This window comes from Phyllobates terribilis, unplaced genomic scaffold, assembly GCF_046119375.1.
Source record: "Phyllobates terribilis strain yellow unplaced genomic scaffold, ASM4611937v1 Scaffold_231__1_contigs__length_3143052, whole genome shotgun sequence".
NCBI classification, from domain to species: Eukaryota; Metazoa; Chordata; class Amphibia; order Anura; family Dendrobatidae; genus Phyllobates; species Phyllobates terribilis.
In genome coordinates, this window is record NW_027362991.1 from 81,701 (window position 1) to 100,876 (window position 19,176).

General features: G+C 47.5%; 1 protein-coding gene across 1 annotated transcript in view; it reads right to left on the bottom strand.

The window, feature by feature from the left end:
• LOC141215206 (pyruvate carboxylase, mitochondrial-like) overlaps positions 1-19,176 on the bottom strand; it is a gene marked incomplete at its 3' end in the record, with an annotated part of 171,211 nt that overhangs the window by 59,088 nt on the left and 92,947 nt on the right. The window contains exons 4-5 of the mRNA XM_073665505.1: positions 17,735-17,919; positions 12,070-12,235 (exon numbers count right to left, since the gene is read on the bottom strand). Of these exons, the coding sequence (XP_073521606.1) occupies positions 12,070-12,235; positions 17,735-17,919 (351 nt within the window). The remainder of the gene's footprint in view (positions 1-12,069; positions 12,236-17,734; positions 17,920-19,176) is intronic.

The following is a 19,176-nucleotide window of genomic DNA, read 5'->3' on the forward strand; positions in this document are numbered from 1 at the left end:
GGGTCAGAATGGACTTCATATTTCTGTGGTGTGGGTGACGTTTCCAGTGTACCTAGGAGAAAAAGTATAAATTTTCCATCTTCTACATTGCCAATGTTCCCAAAGTGTTACAAAAAAAAAAGACCTTGTGCTGAACCCAGGAGCTTACAATCAGTATTACATTTTCTACCAAACCAAAACATCCCTATGCAGACACATTTGTAAGGGTTTTCCAGGGAAGGAAAGGGGGAAAAAAAACAATAAAAGGAAAAATACACAAGGGGAAACAAAGGGGAAGGCAACACACAAGGGGAAGGCAACACAAGGGGAAACAGAAAGTAAAGAACTTTATCCTTTAGACCCAACCAGTTCTTCTGCTTTGCACTGTTGAGGGGCAAAACCCCATAACACGTGTCTGAAAATGGAGTTTCAGGTTTGGCCGTATACTTCAAGTCATGTGGCAGGCCTCTTTATTGATTTTAGGATTGCTACCTCCAAAAATAGGCAGCCCTAGAAAGTCCCTCCTCTCTGAAGAGTCCATTTTCCGGTCTTGAAGAAATCCGCTAGAGATCATTTGGGATTAATCTTACATCTGATCGGTTTCATATTTTGACTATTAAATTGCTGAAGGGAACGGGTTTATTCAAGGGAAGGTGGATTAAAACCAAACGGATTGGAGGCTCCTGCTGCAGACAGTTGTCTTACAGCCAGACACAGGATTGTGAGAAGGAGGGTGGATGGCTGATCACATGAAGATAACCCGCGCCCATATGATCTATTAGAACCCACAAAGTGGCCTTTATTTATAAGCAGGTGGGGCCATTTTAGGCCTCCTATGAGTAAGAATAAAGGGTCACTGTGGGAGCGTCTCGCAGCTCGTTTTCTACAGGACTCGAGCTGTAATATATCAGCAGCTATTCATCTGAATAAACGCCATATTACATAGGCAGGACACGGCAGAATCAGAGGTTTTGCCAGGGGTGCAGTACGTAGGTGCCGAGAACGTGACCCCGAGGGGGTGATCAATACAGCCTCGCTCCCACCACAATGGCAGCACAGCACAGCGATTCACAGCACTGTACCATGGAGGCATAAATCACCATAGAGACAGTACAAATCCTGACAAAAGTCCCCATGGCTGCCTGTCCTTTACAAACGCCTATTAGAGTAAACCTGTATATCCTATAGGGCCGCGGGCATATTTGTATGCACAGACACAACACACGGGACACCAAGTAGTCATTCAAAAAGGGTAACGCTAAAATCCCTGTAGGATAATACAAAAGTATATCAAAAGAAAAAATAAAACTTTGCAAGAAAACACAACCAAAACAATTTTTTACATAAAATATGTAAGAGAAAAAAAAAATTATATTTATTTATTTTTTATAATTATATATACGGTATATTATATTATATATATATATATATATATATATATATATATATATATATATATATATATATATTTAATAATCCGCATATAATTGCTATTCGAATGACAGTAACGGCATAAGAAATATGTGTACACACATAAAAGTATGTGCCTTCACATTACACCTACAGGAGCTTTTCTGACCACCCCCCTCCCCCCCATTCTACACCAATAGTCCTTAATATGGAGGCGGCCCCTCTGCAGTGCCTTTTAAAAGTATTTGGCCCACTTGAACTTTTCTACCTTTTGCCACATTTCTGGCTTCAAAAATAAAGACATAAATCTAATTTTTGGGGGAAGAATGAACAACAAGTAGGACACAATCATGAAGTGGAATGAAATTTATTGAATATTTTAATCTTTTTTAAGGCTGGGTGCCCACGTAGAGTTTTTCAAGCGTTTATGCTGCGGAACAGGAACAAGCGCTGCAGCCACGCCGGGGCATCGGGGGTGAGTATAGCTTTATTTTATTTTATTTTATTTTTACGGTTCACACTGTATAAATCCATGCAGTTTGCATGGATTTATACAGTGTGACCTAGTTAGCATCACTTGGAAAGTGCTTGTCAATCTGCATGCGGAAACGCATGTGAATCCGCATGTATTCTGCAGGAAAAACGCATGCACAATCTGCATGTGTTTTTTCTGCCAGGGAGATGCAGAAATGCTGCAGAAATTTTCTGCTTCATTTCCGCATCGTGGGCACATAGCCTTACAAATTCAAAACTGAAAAGTGGGGTGTGCAATATTATTCGGCCCCTTTACTTTCACTCCAGAAGTTCAGTGAGGATCTCTGAATGATCCAATGTTGTCCTAAATGACTGGTAATGATAAATAGAATCCACCTGTGTGTAATCAAGTCTCTGTATAAATGCACCCATAGGCGGATTATAATGAGGGCAATCCGGGCGACCGCCCGGGGCCCCGAGCCTCCAGAGGGCCCGCGGCTCCGGGCGGGGTGTCTAATGCCGGATTGCCCTCATTATATGTGCGGGCCGCCGCGGCACATACCGGTAGCAGTAGCGGGATGGGGGGCCCCGTACCGCTCCCCCAGATGCGGCCGCCGCTACTTCTTCATCCGCCGGGCCAGCACTGTAGCTGTTAACTTCCCTGTGCGCGGCCGTGTCTCCTAGCTGTGACGTCACGCAGTGCGCACCCATCCTGCACTGCTGCATCGAAGAGCCTGAGGACTGGAGCCGAGCCGGGGGATGGTGAGTGTGTATGTGTATGTGTGTGTGTGTGGGCAGATGTCATTGTGTGATGTCTGTTTGTGTGTGCGTGTGGGCAGATGGGCAGATGTCATTGTGTGATGTCTGTGTGTGTGTGTGTGTGTGTGGGCAGATGTCATTGTGTGATTTCTGTTTGTGTGTGTGTGTGTGTGTGTGGGCAGATGTCATTGTGTGATTTCTGTTTGTGTGTGTGTGTGTGTGGGCAGATGTCATTGTGTGATTTCTGTTTGTGTGTGTGTGTGTGGGCAGATGTCATTGTGTGATTTCTGTTTGTGTGTGTGTGTGTGTGGGCAGATGTCATTGTGTGATGTCTGTTTGTGTGTGTGTAGGCAGATGTCATTGTGTGATGTCTGTGTGTGTGTATGTGTGTGTGTGTAGGCAGATGTCATTGTGTGATGTCTGTTTGTGTGTGTGGGCAGATATGATTGTGTGATGTCTGTTTATATGTATTTTTGTGTTTCAGATGTGTTTATGCGTGTATGTATATGTCTGTATATGTTTGTGTGTGTGCGCGTGACTGCGTGTGGCCACCTACTCAGTATAGTTGGCGCCGTGCGGCCTCCTGCTGTATCTGGGGGGGGTGCCGTGCGGCCCCCCGCCGTGTATAGATGGCTACGTGCGGCCCCCCGCCGTGTATAGATGGCTACGTGCGGCCCCCCGCCGTGTATAGATGGCTACGTGCGGCCCCCCGCCGTGTATAGATGGCTACGTGCGGCCCCCCGCCGTGTATAGATGGCTACGTGCGGCCCCCCGCCGTGTATAGATGGCTACGTGCGGCCCCCCGCCGTGTATAGATGGCTACGTGCGGCCCCCCGCCGTGTATAGATGGCTACGTGCGGCCCCCCGCCGTGAATAGATGGCTACGTGCGGCCCCCCGCCGTGTATAGATGGCTACGTGCGGCCCCCCGCCGTGTATAGATGGCTACGTGCGGCCCCCCGCCGTGTATAGATGGCTACGTGCGGCCCCCCGCCGTGTATAGATGGCTACGTGCGGCCCCCCGCCGTGTATAGATGGCTACGTGCGGCCCCCCGCCGTGTATTGATGGCGTCGTGCGGCGCCCTGCTGTGTAGAGATGGCGCCGTGCGGCTCCCCGCTGTGTAGAGATGGCTACGTGCGGCCTCCCGCTGAGTATAGATGGCGCTGTGCGGCCTCCTGCTGTCTCTGGGGGGGGCGCCGTGCGGCCTCCCGCTGTGTATAGATGGCTACGTGCGGCCTCCCGCTGAGTATAGATGGCTACGTGCGGCCTCCCGCTGTCTCTGGGGGGGGGGGGGGGGCGCCATGCGGCCTCCCGCTGTGTATAGATGGCTACGTGCGGCCTCCCGTTGAGTACAGATGGCGCTGTGCGGCCTCCCGCTGTCTCTGGGGGGGGGGCGCTGTGCGGCATCTATACTCAGCAGGAGGCCGCACGGCGCCATCTATACACAGCGGGAGGCCGCACGGCGCCATCTATACACAGCGGGAGGCCGCACGGCGCCATCTATACACAGCGGGAGGCCGCACGGCGCCATCTATACACCGCGGGAGGCCGCACGGCGCCATCTATACACCACGGGAGTCTCAGTGCTTTGCAAGAGCAGTCAATAAATTCTGCTTGACTAATTCTGAGCACCATAAAGTCTGGTTCGCTTCTAACCTGCTGTCTTCATTTTCAGCTTGCTGAATTCTAACTCATTTACTGTCATTCGAGACGATGCCTTTGCTGGTCTCTTTCACCTTGAATACCTGTAAGTGCTCCACTTAATATCATATTTTTTATTCTGTTCTTCTTCATCTTTTGGCATGTGCAATTGTATGAGCAAGTATTTATATGAATTTATGACCTACTTAAACCTTCGAGGACCTTAAATTTTATTCAAATTTTTTTCCAGTTCAAAACTATGGGACATATATGTGCCTTGGTCCTCAAAGGGTTTTTAAAGGGGCTGCAAACATAAATACGAAAAAAATAATTCAATTAGTGCTTTTTGTGTTCATTTAATTTTTATTTGAAGTCCATTTTTTTTTTTATATACCTTGAAATTAAGCCCTACCCCATGGAATGAAGCCCTACCTACATGACATCTGAGAGCTACATGGATCCCGCTTGTGAGGTGCCTGTCCGTCACTACTATTCAGTTTTAGGGTCCACTCACTAAGCCATATATTCTCTCATGCAAGAGAATAGGGCCAATTATGCTAATGACACTCGGCTCAAACGCTGTCAGAGCTTCAACTGAGTGTGATCCGATTCTCTCGCAGCACAGATATGGAGAAGATGGAGAACTTCATTTCTCCATCTTCTCCATAGTCTCTGTGAGTGTTCATCGGACTGCACTTGGATGACATCCAAGTGCAGTCTAAAGTTTTACGTGCACCCATAGACTTGTATGGGTGCACATGGTCCGAATATCGAATGAGATTATTTTCTCATGCCGATAATCGCAGATCTGCACTGTCCCATAGTATAACATAAGGCCGAGTCCTATCCAATAAAACATCACATAGCATTCGGCCTTGTTATACGACAGTGTGAGCGAGCCCTTAGAGTCAAGGAATATTTACATGCAGATGATGATATTACTCTCCCAGTGTATATTTTTTTAGGCGAGTTCATAGTAAATGCTTTGCCTTTTTGACATGTGATCAACTAAAGAACAAGAAAGATTTAGGACCTCCCCTATACAGAAACGGAAAATAGTTTGGAGGACTTGCATGTCCTTTTTTATTATGAGAAAATGATAAAAGATCCCATTTTTTAACCATGCTGTGACTTTCTGCTGAGGGAGAGGGAGAGAGCTGCCCTATTCAGAGTCTGTAATAAGACCTGCTGACAAAAGTGTTGAAGATACAGTCTAATGTGAATTAACAATGAAAAAAAGTTAATTTCACAAATGGCTTGTATTTTTTTTTAATACAAAACTTTTTTGTGTTTACAGCTCCTTTAAAGGGAATCTGTCATCAGGTTTTTGCCACCTAATCTGAGAGCAGCATAATGTAGGGTTAGAGGCACTGATTCCAGTAATGTGTCACTTACTGGGCTGCTTAGTGTTGTTTTGATAAAATCATTGATTTGTCAGAAGGTAATTGACTAGTAAGTTCTGTAGGACCCCACCCCCATCACTGATCAGTAGATTTCTGTGTACACTGAGCATGGGCAGAAAGCTGCCAATCAGTGGTGTGGGTGGGGCTATACAGAGCGCAGCATTCAGAGAGCTGCTAGATCTGCAGCAGATGAAATGGTGATTTTCTCAAAATGACAACAAGCAGCTGAAAAAGTGACACATCGCTGGAATCAGGGTATCTGCCCCAATATTGTGCTGCTCTCAGATGGGGCAGCACAATTAATATTGTGCCAAATTAATTTCCCGTGAACAATCACATGATCTATCACAGGGGATCATGTGACATGTCACATGATAAATCAGGTGTGGGGGGGGGGGCGCCTTCTAAACTGCCCGGGGCCCTTGCTACTCTTAATCCACCCCTGAATGCACCTGCTCTGTGATAGTCTCAGGGTTCGGTTTCAAGTGCAGAGAGCATCATGAAGACCAAGGAACACACCAAGCAGGTCCGAGATACTGTTGTGGCGAAGTTTAAAGCCGGATTTGGATACAAAAAGATTTCCCAAGTTTTAAACATCTCAAGGAGCACTGTGCAAGCGATCATATTGAAATGGAAGGAGTATCAGACCACTGCAAAACTACCAATACCCGGCCATCCCTCTAAACTTTCCTCTCGAACAAGGAGAAGACTGATCAGAGATGCAGCCAAAAGGCCCATGATCACTCTGGATGAACTGCAGAGATCTACAGCTGAGGTGGGTGAGTCTGTCCATAGGACAACAATCAGTCATACACTGCACAAATCTGGCCTCTGTGGAAGAGTGGCAAGAAGAAAGCCATTTCTCAAAGATATCCATAAAAAGTCTCATTTGAAGTTTGCCACAAGCCACCTGGGAGACACGCCAAAGATGTGGAATAAGGTGCTCTGGTCAGATGAAACCAAAAATCGAACTTTTTGGCCACAATGCAAAACAATATGTTTGGCATAAAAGCAACACAGCTCATCACCCTCAAAACACCATCCCCACTGTCAAACAAGGTGGTGGCAGCATCATGGTTTGGGCCTGCTTTTCTTCAGCAGGGACAGGGTAGATGGTTAAAATTGATGGGAAGATGGACGGAGCTAAATACAGGACCATTCTGGAAGAAAACATGTTGGAGTCTGAAAAAGACCTGAGACTGGGACGGAGATTTATCTTCCAACAAGACAATGATCCCAAACATAAAGCAAAATCTACAATGGAATGGTTCAAAAATAAGCATATCCAGGTTTTAGAATGGCAAAGTCAAAGTCCAGACCTGAATCCAATCGAGAATCTGTGGAAAGAGCTGAAAACTGCTGTTCACAAACGCCCTCCATCCAACCTCAATGAGCTCGAGCTGTTTTGCAAGGAAGAATGGGCAAGAATTTCAGCCTCTCGATGTGCAAAACTGATAGAGACAAACCCCAAGCGACTTGCAGCTGTAATCACAGCAAAAGGTGGCGCTACATAGTATTAACTCAAGGGGACCGAATAATATTGCACGCCCCACTTTTCAGTTTTTAATTTTTTTAAAAAGTTTAAAATATCCAATAAATTTTATTCCACTTCACGATTGTGTCCCACTTGTTGTTGATTCTTCCCCAAAAAATTAGAATTTTATATCTTTATGTTGGAAGCCAGAAATGTGGCAAAAGGTAGAAAAGTTCAAGGGGGCCAAATACTTTCACAATGCACTGTATCAGCTCCCGCTGTTCTGGGAAGGTTTTCTATAAGATTTTGGAGGTGTCGGTGGGAATTTTTGGCCCTTCATCCAGAAGAGCATATGTGAGGTCAGAACCTGATATTGGGGAGAGGCCGGGATCACGCTGTCCGGTCTTGGATGGGGTTGAGTTTCGGGCTCTGGTTGGTCATGTTCTTCCCCCTCCATGTCTATATGGACCTTGTGCACTGGGCACAGTCATGGGGAACAGAAGAGGGCCTTCTCCAATCTGTTACCACAAAGCTGGAAGCAACAATTGTCTTCAATGTCTTGTGCTGAAGAACTAAGATTTCCTTCACTGGAACTAAGAGGTCGAGGCCAAACCCTGAGAAACAAGCCCATAGTATTATCCTCCTCCACCAAACTGTACAGCGGGCACAATGTAGTCAGGGGGTAACTTTCTCCTGGAATCACCAAACCTACACTCATCTATCAGATGCCAGATAGAGAAGTGTGATCCGTCACTGCACAGAACACGTCTCCTCCAGAGTCCAGTGGTGGCGGCCTTACACCACTCCATCCGACATTGTGCTTGGTGATGTAAGGCGGCATGAAACTGCTCGGCCATGGAAACCCATTCCATGAAGATTCCCCCCAACTAGTCCCCCCATTAATAACAAAGTGCAATATCTGGCAACAAGAATTTCAACATATACAGAATGAAAAGAAAAAAAAAGAAAAGGAAAACAAAGAGTTTATCAGACAATTTACTTATTTACTTCCGAAGTCAAGTACCGGCAAAGGTAATAATGTTTGCTTCCTCCCATAAATCCCCCTAAGTGGACATCACTCATGCGGTTTACAGATGAAGGCAGTCAGCTTGCATTACTTTTGAGAACATATTTCGTAATAAAACTGTTCACTTAATGTCGTGAATCTCCGCAGAGGGAGCGCACTGTCACATGTATGGGATGGAATAATCGGCGTTTGTGGGGGGGGGGAATTGAACACCAGAGTCAAGACAGAAAGCTGTAAGGACAATATAACAGGCTCTCTGCTATAAAACAGCCAAGTACAGGGCAGCCGTCACCTTCACAACTGCAGTAGAGGCAAAGAAAACTGACCAAATAGAAGTTTTAGCCAAAAAGGTGCAGCATGGTGGAGACGCGCTAAATTCGTTAATGAAGCAAGGTCCATCCAGAATCATCTGGGTAGAAAGGCAGAATGAGCAATAGTAAGTACACAGTGCTATATGATATGATGACTGCAATGTATTAAGAGGATAAAAAGTGCTTCTTTAATCTCCTAATTTCTTATGATCCCAGTTGTCTCACATTACAGTAAGAGCAACAGAGAGACACAAACAGGGAAGGAGAACTAGCAAGCGAGCGACACACAGAGGCGGGAGCAAGACAAACAGGGAAGGAGAGCTAGCAAACGACTGACACAGGGGGGGGGCGCGAGACAAACAGGGAAGGAGAACTAGCAAGTGAGCGACACACAGAAAGGGGAGCGAGACAAACAGGGAAGGAGAGCTAGCAAGCAAGCAACACAGAAAAGGGGAGTGAGACAAACAGGGAAGGAGAGCTAGCAAGCGAGTGACACACAGAAAGGGGAGCGAGACAAACAGGGAAGGAGAGCTAGCAAGCAAGCAACACAGAAAAGGGGAGTGAGACAAACAGGGAAGGAGAGCTAGCAAGCGAGTGACACACAGAAAGGGGAGCGAGACAAAAAGGGAAGGAGAGCTAGCAAACGAGCGACACAGGGGGAGGGGGAGCAAGACAAACAGGGAAGGAGAGCTAGCAAGTGAGCGACACACAGAAAGGGGAGCGAGACAAACGGAAGCAGAGCTAGCAAGCAAGCGACACAGAGGCGGGAGCGAGACAAACAGGGAAGGAGAGCTAGCAAGCGAGAGACACACAGAAAGGGGAGCGAGACAAACGGAAGCAGAGCTAGCAAGCAAGCGACACAATAATTATTATATGGAACTGGACCAGAGTGGCACTGTACACCGTGTAGTGGCCGTTCCTGGGTACTGGAGTTCAGTTTCTGCTCAAGTGGATATGGGCTAAATAATCAGAACAGTTTATGGAACGGTCACCCTCGCACCTCTCCCAATTTTACTCGTGAAACTCTACACAGTAGCGCGAGCGTGCTCAAGCACTCGTGTTTAGAGATGAGCAAACCCAAACTTACAAGTTCGGAGTTCTAGGGGAAGGCGAGGCAGACGGGAGGGCGCCAGCGAGGCAGACGGGAGGGCGCCAGCGAGGCAGACGGGAGGGCGCCAGCGAGGCAGACGGGAGGGCGCCAGCGAGGCAGACGGGAGGGCGCCAGCGAGGCAGACGGGAGGGCGCCAGCGAGGCAGAGAGGGGGGCGCCAGCGAGGATTTTCGGGTTCTGGTTTAAGTTTCGGTATAGTTCTGGTTCCCAAACCAAACTTTGGACTACATTTGGGTTGGGTACGAGAACACGAATTTCTACGAGTGCAATGATCCCTACTAGTGTTCACTTCGAGAGAGAGTCTGGCATCAGCTATCTGGCAGAGAGCAAAAAGGACTGGCTGTCAGAAATCTGTCTCCCACCATCAGTGGGAGAGTCAGAAGGCCTCCATAAACAGTATCATATGTGTATGGGGGGCTTTAGAAGTACAAATGGGATTATACATTTACACAAGCTGCGGGTACAGTTCTTCGCCTCTCTACATCCTAAATTCTGAAGTTTAATCTCCGGCATCTTCAAGTTGTTAGAACTCGGATCCATCAAGCATTAAAGGACACATTTTATGGGGTCACATTTGGCTGACGGATGCCCCACCAACAAACTTGACAGCCATAATTGTTCTTTAAGCTTTATCTGACCTCCATTTCATAGGATCATTAAACATGATGCCGACACTTAAACAGATCCGACCAATTCATGTATATTTATATTGATTTTAGTGCGGCATTTAGTAACGATCTTCATGCAAATACTACAATTAGTGGCCCGGAGATCGCGGAAAGCTCAATGCAAGTAATCTTCAAGTAAGTAATAGAAAAGAAAAACTCATTAAGTGCAAATCATTCCCTCCTCGCCTCTCATGTCTCCAGACATACAAGGTCAAGACTCCAGACAGCAAAGAGAGGGATCGCACTGCGAAACGTAGGGCACAGACCACGTGCCATTATTTGGGATTGCGTTACATCCATTCATCTTAAGAAGAGGCTGCAATGTATCACACGGTGAGCCAAAATGTGCCAAGGCTTCCATTATGGACAACAGTCATGACGCCAGTGTGGACAGGGCTGTATAATAAAACTGGCGCACCTTTAGTCTGTCTAGTCAAAAGTTTACACCACCTATTAGTCAGCTTACTTTGGGCACCAACAAATTGGCACATCATGCCGCATTTAAACCTGCACCTTTCCTGTAAAGCCACACCCCATTTCTACAAACGTCACACCTCCTTGTCAGATAAAATACAAAATATGTCTACAAACACATAAATATGGAGCAAGTCTCTAAAGGCCATTTCTTTTGGCAGAATTCTACCAATTATCATAATAAAACCTTCTCCACTAACTGTTTTTTACAGTTAGATATCACTATATGAAAATAGGGTTGTTTCGCCCCACAGCTTCTCTGGGGTAATGAGGTGTTTCTATAAATGCTACACCTCCTTGTCAGATAAAACGCAGAAAGTGTCTAATCCAAATATGGTGCAAGTCGTGAAAGACCGTTTCTTTTGGCAGAATTCTACCACAATTAGCATAATAAATCTTCTCCACTAAGTGTTTTTTTACAGTTAGATATTCCTTTATAAAATAGGGTTGTTTCGCCCCACGGCTTCTTCTGGGGGTAATGAGGTGGGAAGCTGAACTATGTTACATATCATTAGCTAGGTGTTTAGAACAATCAGTTAATAAAATTAAGTCCATCACCTGCAGTTTTTCCACATGGTGCTCATTAAGGCATTATGCTCAGCTTCGAACAGCGGAGGCGAAGCGCATACAAGCGCACAGTTCATCTCCTTCAAAAGTATGGCCTTATACACCTTCCCTTACTAATGTCAATGGCTAAATAAATACTAAACAGGTCAAAAAGTCCTAAGACTTTGGCTAAAGACCCTTTTGGATTCAGTTTGTGTGACCAGTCTTACATATTCAATAGACAGGCAAAGAATCTCTAGATTCTAAGAATAATAAACAATAGTATAAGGGTTATTGTTAAACAATTAAAAGGACATTATAGGGAAAGTATCTAAGGTTCTATGGAGGGCGGAAAAAAAAACAGACTACAGACAGGGGAGGGAAGCACATGGAGAGGAAATAAGTGCAGGATAGAAGCTGTGCTGATACATGAGCAAAAAGCAGCATTGTGGATACGACTATATTAATGGGAGAGACATTCTTCCAACAAGAACATTGCAATTTTGGAGCTGTGCTGCTACATTAAAGCAACTGAAGACTGCAGCCCCCTGGATTCACAAAAAATCTCAAATCCAGCCTGTATTACAGTGAGAGTCACTCGCGCAAAAGAAAAATCTGAAACTTAGATCAGGCTGTAAACTGCATATCAGAGAATGAATAACGGAATGAAGATTGCAGACTGAAACTTTTATTAACTAAAAGGTGACCATCAACACGTCAAGTCATTTTTTCCATACCAAAGAGGCCCATAGCCGTTAACAGTAAATGCACGTCCTGTCTTAGATTGTACTCACCAGCACTGATGGCAATAGCACGGGCCTCCACTTTGTCTCCCATCTTACGCACCACCTCAGGAGTGGGGCCAATGAATCGTACACCAGCGTCGGTGCAGGCCTGGGCGAAATCCGCACGCTCCGACAAAAAGCCATAGCCGGGGTGGACTGCATCCACTTCATTCTCCTAGGGAAAAAAAAAGAAGAATTTAAAAGTGCTATAATAAAATAACCTCCAAGTAACGTGAAATGAGGCAAAGTGTGCACAATGGGGGTCGCCAGGACCACCATAGACTTTGGGAAGTACGTGACCGCTAGGAAATGAACATGGATCAGGCCATAATGAATAAATGGGAAATAACAGAGGAAGAAGGATGGAGGAATTACTCTAGAACACACAAGTACAAGAAGAATCCTAATTAACAGCAGAAACCCGAGGATTAGCTGAAGACACGCGGCTCTTCATCTTAATACGGCAAGTCTCCTGCAAACACAGCAGCATAAGCCGCTAATTGAACATAATAGGACTCGGGACATTCCCTGCATTATATATGTGGGCAAAAAAAAATTTCTATATATTAATTTTAATAAAGCCATGAAACGATTTTCTGCCCTGGTAGCCGCTGATATTTTCTGGCTTCTGTATCATTGGATGCTGGGTCAACTCCGTACCAATCCATCAGGTAATACAGGATTTCATATAAATGCGGTAAGAGAACATTAAGAGGCGGCTTTCTGTAATAAAAGTTGGGAACAACTTTGCACTTATTTTATAAAAAGCAAAAAGTTAAGCAACTTTTCTAAATAATTTTTGTTAAAAATTTTCTACCATTTTGCTGTTGCTGCGTTTGCAGGTCCTTTACCTAGCTGAGTCATCTGCAAAAATGTTACAAAATCTGGTTTTCTTCGTTCTCGCCTTCCAGTGTTAAAGATCCCATACACACAAGATAACTATCATATGAACGATCATTCAAAAGAAAGCTTTCTACTCCGACTCCCTCATATATGGAGCACTCAACTAGACCAAGAGATCCTATGTTCTTTGTGATAGAGCCGCTGCCAAACTCCTCTGGCGGCAACTTTTCTCCCAGAAAACAGGAGGATCAGCTGTTGAAATTCAGATGTCAGTGGAGAGTCAGGAGCCCACATACAGATGATTAAACTGTGGTTCAACTTTAGCCTAATGTGTATGGGGCCTTAGAAATAGCAGACAGGATTGTACATAGATCTGTAGTGGAGATGGGGGAAAAGTATCTTGGAGGGAATAGAAAAAAGAAGACTGTAGACAAAAAGCAAAAGCACATGGAGAGGAAATAAGTGCTGTTCTGAAGCTGTGCCGACACATTAAAACAAATGAAAAACAGCTGCACCCCGGACATACACAGACCTCACATCCAGCCTTTATTACTGAGAGAGACAGTCCCATAAAGAGAATTATCTGAAATTTGGATCAGGCTGCAAACTATCGATGAACAATTCTTAGAACAGGTCCTCAATGTCAGACCGGTAGGAAATAAACATCCACCCATCAGATACTCAAGACCTATTTAAAAGGATAGGAAATCAATATCAAAATTGTGGACAACCCCTAGGAAAAAAAAAAATCTGTTCCATAAAATTACCTGCCCTGCAGATTTTGCAGAGATTTTTTTTCCTCTTTGAGAGACATTGGGGTGAAATGTGCTGCAAATCTACATTGAAGTTAGCGGGGACAAAAAAAAAAATAAATGTGAGGATCTCCCTATTACCCTAGTAAAATAGATGGGACTGTCTGGCCATGGGGAATATATAGGACGTGGCAGATGGGTGATCAAACCTTCCCTTGTAGGATACATGTCCAGGATGATGGAGGAGCAGGAAGAGGATCACTGAGAGGAACGAAGGGATATGTCTCCATTAATCACATCCCAGGTGAAGATGCGACGTGGATCATTCGAGGGAAAAAAATAAATAATGTGATCACATGGATCTGTACATAAACCATGAGCAGCTGAAGGTGACACCATGGATGTCATCTATTTAAAGGAGACGTGTAAGGAGAACTCAACTGGCTAAAACAGAGATCTGGAGGCAAGTAGGGCGCATGACATGTGGAAAAGCCGAAAGCTTCCTTCAGATAAAATCTTGGATCAAGAAATTCTGAAAGCCTCAAGTCGCATCCAGGAATGGTCGACACTGGATTAGGAGGAATTTTTACAGGTGGGTCATTTATCTTGAAGGACAATTACAAGGAAGTCAGAATAAATATTACTTAGAACCTGTCCTTCCACACAAAACCTGTAGAAAAGCAGGATCCTCAGCCCCAACCGGTTTAAGATGTCCAGGAACTGTCCCAATTCTCCTGCTTGGCAAGTCACCATACAAGTGTTTCTGGGTGAATGGCTCTTCTTCATCAGCATTTTGCCAGCACTATAGTTGCAGGAACATCATTTTCTTTAACTTCCCAGCATGCATTGCAGTTTCCCTTGACAATTGGTTAGCCTGCCCTGAGCTGAAAGCCAGTTTCTCTGTTAAGCTGGTGTGAAGTTTGGTCATCAAAAAAGTAAAAATGTCTCTCTCTACATGGAGAGACAAAAATACCCCCCCGCCCCAATTCATCTCTCTACTAAAAGGTCCGCCTCTTCCTCTACACATACAGAGAACTAAGCCCCCCACTTCCTCTATAGATACAGAGACACCCCCCCCCCCCGACTTCCGGTACAGATACAGAGACCCCCCCCCCCACGACTTCCGGTACAGATACAGAGACCCACCCAACCCCCCACTTCCTCTACAGATACAGAGACCCACCCCCACTTCCTCTACAGATACAGAGACCCACCCCACCCCCACTTCCTCTACAGATACAGAGACCCACCCCACCCCCACAGATACAGAGACGCACCGCCCCCCCACTTCCTCTACAGAGACCCCCCCCACACTTCCTCTACAGATACAGAGACCCACCCCACCCCCACTTCCTCTACAGATAGAGACCCCCCCACCCCCACAGATACAGAGACCCCCCCCACCCCCACAGATACAGAGACCACCCCCACAGATACAGAGACCCACCCCACCCCCACAGATACAGAGACCCACCCCACCCCCACTTCCTCTACAGATACAGAGACCCACCCCCCCCGACTTCGGGTACAGATACAGAGACCCACCCCCCCCCCACTTCCTCTACAGATAGAGACCCACCCCACCCCCACTTCCTCTACAGATACAGAGACCCACCCCACCCCCACTTCCTCTACAGATACAGAGACCCACCCCACCCCCACTTCCTCTACAGATACAGAGACCCACCCCACCCCCACTTCCTCTACAGATACAGAGACCCACCCCACCCCCACTTCCTCTACAGATACAGAGACCCATCCCACCCCCACAGATACAGAGACCCACCCCACCCCCACAGATACAGAGACGCACCGCCCCCCCACTTCCTCTACAGATACAGAGACCCACCCCACCCCCACGACTTCCGGTACAGATACAGAGACCCCCCCCACCCACCCCCCACAGATACAGAGACCCCCCCCACAGATACAGAGACCCCCCCCACCCCTGACTTCCTCTACAGATACAGAGACCCACCCCACCCCCACAGATACAGAGACCCACCCCACCCCCACGACTTCCGGTACAGATACAGAGACCCCCCCCCCACACACTTCCTCTACAGATACAGAGACCCCCCCCCCCACTTCCTCTACAGATACAGAGACCACCCCCCCCACTTCCTCTACAGATACAGAGACCACCCACCCCCCACAGATACAGAGACCCCCCCCACCCCCGACTTCCTCTACAGATACAGAGACCCACCCCACCCCCACACTTCCTCTACAGATACAGAGACCCACCCCACCCCCCCACTTCCTCTACAGATACAGAGACCCACCCCCACTTCCTCTACAGATACAGAGACCCACCCCCACTTCCTCTACAGATACAGAGACCCATCCCACCCCCACTTCCTCTACAGATACAGAGACCCACCCCACCCCCACTTCCTCTACAGATACAGAGACCCATCCCACCCCCACAGATACAGAGACGCACCGCCCCCCCACTTCCTCTACAGATACAGAGACCCACCCCACCCCCACGACTTCCGGTACAGATACAGAGACCCCCCCCACCCACCCCCCACAGATACAGAGACCCCCCCCACCCCTGACTTCCTCTACAGATACAGAGACCCACCCCACCCCCACGACTTCCGGTACAGATACAGAGACCCCCCCCCCACACACTTCCTCTACAGATACAGAGACCCCCCCCCCCCACTTCCTCTACAGATACAGAGACCACCCCCCCCACTTCCTCTACAGATACAGAGACCACCCACCCCCCACTTCCTCTACAGATACAGAGACCACCCACCCCCCACAGATACAGAGACCCCCCCCACCCCCGACTTCCTCTACAGATACAGAGACCCACCCCACCCCCACTTCCTCTACAGATACAGAGACCCACCCCACCCCCCCCACTTCCTCTACAGATACAGAGACCCACCCCACCCCCCCCACTTCCTCTACAGATACAGAGACCCACCCCACCCCCCCACTTCCTCTACAGATACAGAGACCCACCCCACCCCCCCACTTCCTCTACAGATACAGAGACCCACCCCACCCCCCCACTTCCTCTACAGATACAGAGACCACCCACCCCCCACAGATACAGAGACCCCCCCACCCCCGACTTCCTCTACAGATACAGAGACCCACCCCACCCCCACTTCCTCTACAGATACAGAGACCCACCCCACCCCCCCACTTCCTCTACAGATACAGAGACCCACCCCACCCCCCCACTTCCTCTACAGATACAGAGACCCCCCCCCCACTTCCTCTACAGATACAGAGACCACCCCCCCCACTTCCTCTACAGATACAGAGACCACCCACCCCCCACAGATACAGAGACCCACCCCACCCCCACGACTTCCGGTACAGATACAGAGACACCCCCCCCCCCCCACACACTTCCTCTACAGATACAGATACCCCCCCCCCCCACTTCCTCTACAGATACAGAGACCACCCCCCCCACTTCCTCTACAGATACAGAGACCACCCACCCCCCACAGATACAGAGACCCCCCCCACCCCCGACTTCCTCTACAGATACAGAGACCCACCCCACCCCCACTTCCTCTACAGATACAGAGACCCACCCCACCCCCCCACTTCCTCTACAGATACAGAGACCCACCCCACCCCCCCCACTTCCTCTACAGATACAGAGACCCACCGCCCCCCCACTTCCTCTACAGATACAGAGACCCACCCCACCCCCACGACTTCCGGTACAGATACAGAGACCCCCCCCCCCACTTCCTCTACAGATACAGAGACCCCCCCCCACTTCCTCTACAGATACAGAGACTCCTCCACCCCCTCCCCACAGATACAGAGCCCCCCCCAGATACAGAGACCCCCCCCCCCCCGACTTCCGGTACAGATACAGAGACCCACCCCCCCCCCCCCACTTCCGGTACAGATACATACAGCTCTAGCATACACTACCAGCCTGCCCTATTGAAAGCTATCACCAGCTGTCCATGTAGGAGACTGCAGACACGGACAAGTGCCAGGATCACATAAAGTCGGACAATACGTTATTGTTAAGTGCTACAGAACTTTCTGAACTCCATGTCCCCATGTACACGGAAGGTGACACTTACCTTGGCCACCTTTATTATGTCAGGAATGTGGAGGTAAGCCTGGACCGGGGGCAATCCCTTCCCTATGATGTAGGCCTCATCAGCCTTCTGTCTGTGCATCTGCCCGGTGTCCTGCTCTGAATACACCGCCACCGTCCTGATGCCCAGCTCTGTGCATGCCCGGAAGACTCTGGTGGCGATCTCTCCTGCACAGGAAAACAAGAGGGAGAAGTCAGAGATGCCAGCGCTCGTGTATGGTGGAGGTTATAGGACAGGAGTGCGATTCCAGATCTGCATCGGGGGGAAGTTTTCATGCAAACTGTAGGTTTTTGGAATCTATGCGTCTGTTGGAGAAAGCAGAGCACGGCGCGCCGCTATCTCCTTTGCATCAGCACATGGCTGCCAGGAGGCGTGCACCATCAGCAGGTACACACGTGGTCAAAAATTGTTGGTACCCCTCGTTTAATGAAAGAGAAACCCACAATGGTCACAGAAATAACTTGAATCTGACAAAAGTAATAAATTAAAAATCTTTGAAAATGAACAAATGAAAGTCAGTCATTGCTTTTCTGCTTCCACAGAATTTTTTAAAAATTAAACTCATGAAATCGGCCTGGACAGAAATGATGGTTCTTAACTTAGTATTTTGTTGAACAACCTTTTGAGGCAATCAAACGATTTCTGTAACTGTCAATGAGACTTCTGCACCTCTCGTCAGGTATTTTGGCCCACTCCTCATGAGCAAACTGCTCTGGCTGTCTCGTGTTTGAAGGTTGTCTTTTCCAGACGGCATGTTTCAGATCTTTCCAAAGATGCTCAATAGGATTTAGGTCAGGGCTCATAGAAGGCCACTTCAGAATAGTCCAATGTTTTCCTCGTAGCCATTCTTGGGTGTTTTTAGCTGTGTGTTTTGGGTCATTATCGTGCTGCAAGACCCATGACCTGTGACTGAGACCAAGCTTTTTGACACTGGGCAGCACATTTCTCTCTAGAATCCCTTGATAGTCTTGAGATTTCATTGTACCCTGCACAGATTCAAGACACCCTGTGCCAGACGCAGCAAAGCAGCGCCAGAACATAACAGAGCCTCCACCATGTTTCACAGTAGGGACAGTGTTCTTTTCTTGATATGCTTCATTTTTCCGTCTGTGAACATAGAGCTGATGTACCTTGCCAAAAACTTCCATTTTTGTCTCATCTGTCCATAGGACATTCTCCCAGAAGCTTTGTGGCTTGTCAACAATTGTGTTCTCCTTGGTAGTCTCCCATGAAGTCCACTTTGGATCAAACAACGACGGATGGTGCGATCTGACACTGATGTTCCTTGAGCTTGAAATTCACCTTTAATCTCTTTAGAAGTTTTCCTGGGCTCTTTTGTTACCATTCATATTATCCATCTCTTTGATTTGTCATCAATTTTCCTCCTGCGGCCAAGTCCAGGAAAGTTGGCTACAGTCCCATGG